The sequence below is a fragment of the Vanacampus margaritifer genome, chromosome 2 (assembly GCF_051991255.1).
Source record: "Vanacampus margaritifer isolate UIUO_Vmar chromosome 2, RoL_Vmar_1.0, whole genome shotgun sequence".
Classification (NCBI taxonomy): Eukaryota; Metazoa; Chordata; class Actinopteri; order Syngnathiformes; family Syngnathidae; genus Vanacampus; species Vanacampus margaritifer.
Window position 1 is genome coordinate 36,957,695 of NC_135433.1, and position 9,186 is coordinate 36,966,880.

At 38.2% G+C, this 9,186-nt stretch overlaps 1 protein-coding gene and 1 long non-coding RNA gene across 2 annotated transcripts; both read left to right on the forward strand.

The window, feature by feature from the left end:
* The first annotated feature begins 962 nt into the window (after positions 1–962).
* On the forward strand, positions 963–4,578 carry LOC144042748 (uncharacterized). Its single transcript, XM_077555662.1, has 4 exons — positions 963–1,137; positions 3,272–3,370; positions 3,727–3,825; positions 3,903–4,578. Exons 1-4 carry the CDS (start codon positions 1,000–1,002, stop codon positions 3,966–3,968), a joined length of 402 nt encoding a protein of 133 aa, XP_077411788.1. The 5' UTR covers positions 963–999; the 3' UTR covers positions 3,969–4,578.
* A 3,023-nt stretch (positions 4,579–7,601) lies between these two features.
* Positions 7,602–8,553, forward strand: LOC144044430 (uncharacterized). Its single transcript, XR_013291269.1, has 3 exons — positions 7,602–7,791; positions 7,883–7,969; positions 8,307–8,553. It is a non-coding gene; the product is annotated as an uncharacterized LOC144044430 (long non-coding RNA).
* The last annotated feature ends 633 nt before the right edge of the window (positions 8,554–9,186 follow it).

Sequence of the window (9,186 nt, forward strand, 5' to 3'; positions counted from 1 at the left end):
AACCAACCAACCAAAACCCAATTCAAACCTAAACCCTAAAACCAAGTCTTGACCCTCAAAAAGAGGTCTGAACTTGTTGGGACCACCAAAATGTCCAAACAAAGACACGTGGTCCCCACAATGAAAAATGGTCCCCATGATGTGATATGAACCCGCGCACACACATCCACCTACACACATCTCTACATTTTCAACGGGAGACAGGTGTGGACTGCAGGCAGGCCAGTCTAGCACCTGCACTCTTTTCCTACCAAGCCATACATTGTCTTGCTGAAATGAGCAGAGACGTCCATGAAAAAGACATTGCTTGGATGGCAGCATATGTTTCTCCATAAGCGTGTTTCAGCATTGATCACAGATGAGTAAGTGACCCGTGCCATTGGCACTAACGCGGCCCCGTACCATCACAGAAGCTGCCTTTTGAACTTTGCACCCATAACAGTCCGTATGGTTCTTTTCTCTTTGGCCCAAAAATGTCCCAAAACAATTTGAAATGTGGACTCGTCAGACCACAGAACACTTTTCCACTTTGCATCAGCCCATCTGATATGAACTCGGGACCCAGAGAAGCCGGCGCCGTTTCCGGGTGATGATAAATGGATTTTGCTTTGCATACTGTAGGGTTACACGATTACATGCATTACATACAATGAAGAAAAAAGTCTTAGATATTCATAACTTTGCAAATCTTAAGCCTATTTGAGCTCATTTTAGCAGCGTGTCACGTCCATTTTTGAGGTTACCAAATATGGTTCCTTGCCTTTAAGAGAAGAGGCAAAAATAAAACACATGGCTGAGCACAAACAAGCATTTCATGTCATATCAATCGTCTCATGTTGACTTCCAAAGAAAATTGGTATAAACAGAAAGCGGCTGATTGGGGAGCTCGAGGGAAGACAACGTTTTAGATGTCTCGCACTTTGGGTAAACAAAGCAAACACTTTGACTTCGCTTATGTGCGGACGTGCTATCCTGCTGCCCGCACCGTGCTTATATAAGATGGATGACATCCACAGTCAGCCGCACGAAAAGGCCAACATGGACACACGCGTGCTGGTGTTGCTGTTGTGCGTGCAGCTGCTGCTGCTGTCGGCCTCGCAGTCGACGCACGCCGCGAGCAACGCAAGACCGCCGTCGGTATGTATGTTTTTTTTGAAGAGGGAAAAAAGTTGTACATTTTTTTAAGGGAAACAAATGTGTGTGTTCTACAGGAGAAAACATGTCGATTTTTCAGCAAAAGTCCTAATCTAATCTTTTCAAGAATAGACCTGACCCTGATGGAAAAGGCCAAAATTTGACATTAGATTAGGAAAGATTAGATTATGACTTTTGTATTTATATATATATATATATATATATATATATATATATATATATATATATATTTACCAATATTTAAAATCGTCTACATTTTTGTCTGCAATTTTTTTTCTTTCAAAATAATTATTTTATTTTTGAAAAATGTATTTTATTGTTTTCTCTCAAAAAAAAAATCTAACTGATTTTCTCCCTCTAAAATACATGGTTTTCTTAATTTAAATTTTCACTTAAAATAATGTTCCTCCCCCCATAAAAATGTGATTTTTTTTTCTGTTTTTCTCTCTAACATACTCAACTTTTTTGTTTTTTTAAAAGCCTTTTCATCACCTTTTTCCTTTTAATAATGTAACCCCCCGACCCCCATCATTTGTCTTTAAAATGCATAAAAAATATGTACATAAAAAGGTTTCCTTTGAAATGTTTTATTCTCGAAATATTTTTTTCTCCTCAAAAAATACAGTTTTTTTTTTGTTTAAAATCCACATTTTCTCAAAATATAAACCTTTATAATGACAAACATCATAACCACACATACAGTATAATTGCATCATCTTGATCTTGAAGCATGCATGGAAAGTTACAACAAATAAAGGAAAGATGTGTACTTGCATGCTGGGCTCATTGTGTCATCTCACAGTATGTTTTGTGTGGACAATCATCATATCATATGAAGACGCCTTGAGCAAGCGATTGCAGATATGGAAAGCACTCATTGAGACCTTTCATGTGCTAGTTGTTGATTTTTCATAGTGATAGACCGATATAGCTTTTTCAAGGCCGATACCGATTATTAGTAGTCAAGATTAACTTGCAGTAAGTGAGAAAATATTGGCAAATTTCTTTTTTTATTATTATTTTTTTTTCTTTAAAATTTTAACTATATTGCCAACCTTAAAGACCAAAAAAGACGTAAAGAGATCTTATGAGTGAAAAAAGGTCCATCACGGCTTGAGTTTCCCTTTAAGGCCACCTTAGCAGCATATCGCGTCACGTCTATTTTTTGAGTTGACCAAATACAGTTACTATTCTTTATTCAATACAGAGAAGAGAACAAAGGCAAAAATAAAGCAACTCGCTGAACACAAACAAGTATTTTGTTTCCATGCATGTCAAACCTCTCATGCTGACTTCCAAAGAAAACTTGTGTAAACAGGCAGCGGCTCATTAGGGAGCTCGAGGGAAGACAACATTTGAGATGTCTCGCACTTTTGGGGTAAACATGTCAAACGCTTTCTCTTTGCTGATATGTCGACGTGCTATCTGGCTATCTGCAACGTGCGTACATAAGATGACATCCTCAGTCAGCTGCACAAAAAGGCCAACATGTACACACGCGTGTCGCTTCGCTGTCGAGACACGCCACGAGTATCGTCCGACCGCGGCCAGTTTGTATCTGTATAATTACAGCTTTTTTTAATTTTCTTTTTTTAAACAAGAATTTAAATACTTAGCAAAGATATACAGTAGACAAGTTATTATTATTATTTTTTTTTTTTTTTTACGGAGTTTCCTTTAGAACACACAGCTTTTTTTTTTAAATACATGATTTTCTTAGATTTTTTTTTCTTAAAAAGTGCGCCACCCCCTAAAAATACAACTCCTCCCTCCTGTTTTTTCTCTCAAAAAATATTTAATATTAATATATAAATATGACTTTTTAGTATGACTTTTTTTCTCTTTAACATCCTCAAAATTTGCAATATTTTTTTTGACAATATTTGGACTTTTATGCTTAAAAAAAAAAAAATTGTGCTTGAAATATAGTCTATTCTTTCCTATACAATTTTTTTCCAGCTTTCTTCCATTTTTTGGGGGTTAGTTGAACATATACACTTTTTCTACCCTCAAAGAAAATCTAAAAAATGTACACGCAACAATGTCATCAAAAATTCCACATTTTCTTCTCAAAAAATTGCACTTGTGATTGATGCGTTGTCTGGGTTTGTTGCAGAGGAGTGAGATACGGAGGACATCACGGCGGCTGGAAAGGAAAAACCGCCACTCCAACTGCAGCGGGAGACCTGGAGCATGTGGCGCACGGGGTCAAACGGTGATTGATTGTTGCATTTAAAAATCTTCAAAAATAGGCAATTTTATTTCTTGAAAATATTTAGACTTTTATGCTAAAAAAGGAAAAAATAAAAAATATAGTATAGTAAATATAGTATGGAAAATAGTCAACACTTTTCTATATAATATAACATATTTTTTTCGCAGCTTTATTCCTTTATTTTTTAAATGATTAAATATACACTTTTTCTTTATTGGAAATATGATCAACTGTTATGGAAAATCAATCTGCCCCCGAAAGAAAACCTAAAAAAAAATGTACAACAATGTCATCAAAAATGCATAACATACATTTTCTTGCACTTGTGATTCTTGCGTCGTATGGATTTGTTGCAGGCTAGTGAGAGAGAGGAGACATTACGGCGGCTGGAAATGAAAAACCGCCACTCCAACTGCAGCGGGAGACCTGGAGCATGTGGCTTACCCGGCCAAATGGTGATTGATTGTTGTTATTTATCACCATTTTATCTCCTATTGACAAAGCTAATTATGTTATTTGTCTGATTGCCAAGGAGGCACCACCAACACCTCCTCCTCGTCCTCTTCCTAAGGCGATTGCATGTTTTGCTGGACGCTGACCACAGTGATCAAGGCTTTTAGTGCTTTTTTAAAATATTTTTTTTATATTGTATTCAATCCAATTATCACGTTGACTGTAACATAATCAAGTTATGTTGTAATCCAGTATCTGTCACACACATATTTGTATCATCCAGAAGCAGGGCTGGACTGGCCATCTGGCGCACAGGGCAGATGCCCGGTGGCTCGGCATCTTTCGGGGCCGATGCAATGCTTTCAAAAATGATTTTCCTCCATTTTATCCCAAGAGAATGGCCCACAATTAAGTTCATGAATCCATTTCAAATGGGCAGCAAACTCAATTAATATCAGTCAATATCAGTGGCAGAACTACATGTTAGGCAGGGGTGCTCTGGAGTCAGGCCTGGTCGGGCTGCGGCCGGCGGCCTTAAGTCAAAATGCCAGGGCCGATTTTTTTGTCCCAGTCCAGCTCTGTTTGGAAGCATGCATGGAAAGTTACGATAATAAACAAATGACATGCACATCTCACAGTATGTTTGTGTGAGCAAGCGATCACAGTTACACAGTGTCCAGGTCATGTTTGTAAATGAGAATTAGTTCTCAAACATTTTACTTGGTTCAATAAATAAATACAATCAATTATGTAAAGCGCTCATCGAGACCTTTCATAGGATGTGTTAAATTCAAGTTAAGCAGAGAGGATTTTTCTTCTTCTTCTGTGGTTGCAAAACGGGTGGCGAAAGAAGAGATGCAGCTTGTTTACCGTCTCATGTTGTTGTGTCATTATTGGTGCCACTTCTTCTTTTGTCATTCTGTAACGCTATTTCTTGGATGGCGTCACACACCAAATCTTCAAATCTAAAACTAATTATAGCGCGCAACGAGAGGTTATCTTTATATCATATCTTTACAATAGCTTTTTTATTTGACCATTTACAACTTAAACATCTTCTAACTAGCAGATGAACACCTTAGCTGTTCACAATGGGTAGAAGCCTCTGGCCAATAGTTTTCAGACTGAATTCAGGTTCAAATTTCCCGCCCTTTGTCCGCAGCTGTGACGTCATGTGCTCTCATGTTAGCTCATTGTCTCTGTATGGATTCTATTCCACATTTACTCAGAAGCGATCGACATCTAGCAGGCCCCAGACACCCTCAGGTACGCCATGTAAGGATAAAAAAAAAAAGAAGAAAGATCATGACAAGAGCCACAAAAAGATTGAAACTTGATAGTGACCGACACCGGGCAAGAACTAGGGTAAATATCAGTTTTGCATTTGAGCGGTGGACAGAGATGAGATCTATCTTCATGCACAAATGGATTTCTTTCTACTCCAAAGGTAAGAAGTGATCATATTGGCATTTAGAGAAAAATGTGCTGCGTTCCATTCCATGGCGTTCCATTTCAGGCTAAATGTGGCCCAATTTCCCCCGGTGACGATATAACCTATTTTAGTTACTGCATGCTAGCGGAATGAATGTGAACGCTACAATGCCAAGAGCATTCACAGCCATAAAAAAATGTTTCTTACCTCTGTATACATAACTAATTGGTTATGACGATTCCAGCCTCGTGCTCGTATGAGTGAGAGTGTGCAGTTTCATTTTTTGGCCAGTAGCGATTCGAAATTTAGTTTCCTACACAGAGCAGCTTTAAAGCTTTAAGAATTAGTGCCATCTAGTGGTGAACTAATAATTCACTCAACTTAAAAGCCCACTATATATTTCAATAATATGCAAAAAAAAAAAACTTCCATCACATCAATGTACATTTTTAGAATAATCGCAGGTCTGGTACTAATTATATTACATGGGTGGAGCCTCACTGTACTAGAGGCTGATACATTTCGCCGCCATCTTCCTGCTTCGGATGCCCAAACATAGTTAGCCCTGCTTTCAGCTAGTGTTGTACCCAATGGGTCGACCGCCACTTACCTTCCACAACTGGGGCCTGCAGGTGGTCGACGCCGAGTCCCATGATTCGGGCTCCCGTCGCTTGTCACCTTCTGCTTTGCTCTCGGAAGGTTTTGCTAGCTTTCTTAAAACTAGCTTCTCCCGCTAGCCGCTCTTGTTAGCTGCTCCGGTTAAATCCAGAACATTCAGTCTTTCGGCATTGCTCGCTAGGGTTCACACCTGCTTCCGAGTCGCCGTCGCTCACCGAGATGCACGTGTTTCGGCTGCATTCTGTTATATAGCGACATCTGGTGGTGAACCTTTACATAGTGTTAGTTGAAAAGAGTGTGAGGAATTTAATGACTTGACGGGTAAAAAGAGCTTGGTGAAAATGTTGATGAAGATAAAATGGTAAATATTCCTCTATTAGTGTTGACTCCACCAGACTACCACTGACATTTCCCATTTTGACCAGCTGATATAAAAACGTAAGCAATGCGTACCGATTACTTTTTCTCTCACGATGTTCTCCCACGTGAATGAAACCCTCCGGCTTTTTGCACAGTATCGTATAATGCTGTCATTGTCAACCCTGACAGAAGTCACTTGATGTCAGTCAAGTACATAGAGTCCGTTTATATCCCGAATTATGTAGACTTCAGATTAATTAGGAGCGGCAAGATTCTTGAGGATAATACCGATAGTGACTGCTGGAGGGCACTGTTGTACCGTATAACTTCAAAGGGGCAATGTTTCCCAAAACACATGGCTGATTCCTGTGGATAGACCAGACCATAAAAGATGTTCTGGGGACTGATAAGCAGTCTTATTGCTAGTTTGCTTGCTAAACAGGCTTTTAGGTCTCGGTAGGCGCTGAGGCATGTGTTTCCTGTGGGTTGTAAAAACCAAATCCAGTCACTGCTGGAGGGAAATTCAAAGAGTTTTTCCTTCTAAAACGGCCTCTGATTGGTTTGAGAAAACACAGGGTTGAGGACACACATTTCCCAGGGGGAAATGTTTAAAAAGGCAAAAAAAAAAAGAAAGAAAAAGGAGGGTGACGGGCAACATTCGTTACAACGGTAATATCATACGTCATCTTGGGAGAACAACGTCTGAACTCTTCCACAATGTTCTCTTAAAATTCTGGCTATTTTTCTGGTTATTTGTTCCCCAGTAGAAAATACACAACTTATTTTCTTTAAAAATACTTCAAACTTCTTCTTTTTTTCTTCTTCAAAAACTATTCTAAAAAAAACCCCTAAACTATAGAAGTTTCTTCTACAAAAAAAAAAAAACTTTTTCAGAATAGTTTTTTGGGGGGTAAAAATACGCTATTAAAAAAAAAAGACAGATGGAAAGTTGACTAACCGCCAAAAGATACATCTGTTTTACTAAAATAAATATACATTTTGTCTAACATACACCTTCAAAAGTAGACAATTATTTTCCCCCAAACATGTTAATTATTTTCTTGAAAAATATAACTTGATCGAGAAAGATAAAAAGGAAAATCCCCCCCCCCCCCCCGTAAAATACACCTTTCCTCAAAAGCAAACTACTTCTTAGATTTTGCACATTCTTGGACCTCAAAGCTCACAAGTGTTTATTTATAGAGTGGTGTTTATGTAGTTGACATCTATAATATATTGAAGACTATTGATGACGTTTTGCGGTTTTCTTGTGGACCGTTTCCTCTTATTATTGAAGTGAAATAATGTGTCATCATCCGTGATGTGAGCACATGAGGACTAACAGGAAGTTATTACTGCTGCCTTCTGCTTTTGATGGGATGTGTGTGTTTATTTTGTTATCTATATAATAAGGTCGTTCCAGCAATGTGAAGTTTCATGAGCCATGGACAAACGTGTGTTGGTGCTCCTGTTGTGTCTGCAGGCTTTCCTGTTGGTGAGCGCGGTGGATTTGGCCCACGACGCCACTCGGTTGACAGAAAATCGGCAACTCAAATTGGTGAGAAGCTCGTCATTCGTACCTCAACGTCAGTGAATTTTTGAAGTTTTGCAAAAAGGTGATGACTGTTTTTGTTTTGTTTTGCTAAAAGGGAACATTTCCACCAATAAGAAGATCCGATTATCTAATTAATCTAAACTGTTACCTGAGACCAGGAGCATGCTATCTTATAGGAAAGGTACGAAAGCGTTCTTGGAGTTGTCTTGTACCAAGGAGTATTTGAGCACACTGAAAAGGAACAAAAAATACACGATATGAAATTAAAATAAACCTACGAGAATAAAAAGTCAAAATGCATACTTTTTTTGTACATATTTTGCACCCCCCCCCCCCCCCACAAAAAAAAAAAAGAACAAAAACAAACAAACGTTTTCTGGAAAACAATTCAAGATTACAAATTCAGTCTCTGAGTGTAATTCTTTCTATTCCTGTTCAGTGTGGCCCAAATATGCCAAGTGGACAAACTTTTTTCTGAACTGGATTTTAATTCAAATGCTTTTGTTTTGTCTCTTCAGCCACGTCCAAACAATGTCAAAAGCAAGCGGCCAGTCGCCAATGTCAAGCGTGACTTGACATGATTGAAATGATGACTTGACTTTGTTCTGCTCTTTTTTTTCTCTGCTACCTGAAGCTGGCTTTTCAAAGATGGTGATATTGTGCTTTTGGAGCTGTGGAAATGTTGAGGTGTGCAAATATCCTACCAAGCGTATTCTTTAAAGTCACATGACATGCACTGCTGATTAAACACAACTGGAACAAGCACTCATGTTTGACTTGTTTTCAATCAATACACACAATGTTAAAAAGTAAAAGGTGTGAAGATCCCCGGGCTGGAAAAGACGATAAACTTCGAAAAGCTGACAGACTAAGTGCCGACGGAAGCTCAGGTTTCCCTAGTGATGGGAGAAAGAAACTTTATGAACCACAATGTTTTTGTTTTTTTTTACACCTTTAGATTGTGCTTTTGCTTTAAAAATACACTAGAAATGAAATTCCTATTACACTAGCATTTATCTTTAAACCAAGAGCATCAACTGGAGGAGTAGAAAAAAAAACTTTGCAAGTGGTTCATGAAGCTTCATTTTCCCATCAGTCGTTTTTGTCCATCACTGGTGATTTAAAAAAAGAAAAAGAAAAAAAAAAAGAAGAGAGATGTCAAATCTTGTGCATTCCAGGCATGAAAAAGGTGAGAAGTATACAACCATGTACAAGCATGTTCCCTAAGAAAAAAATGTGCAGTATTTCATATTTATATGCAACAATTTGATGCATTTTTTTTTTTTTTTAAACAAGCAAAATTAAAAGCCAGTACCAATGAATAATAAACTATCCATCTATACATGGTCAGTCACATTATGCCATGGGCTGGGAGGGTTACTTTTAAAATGTATTCTA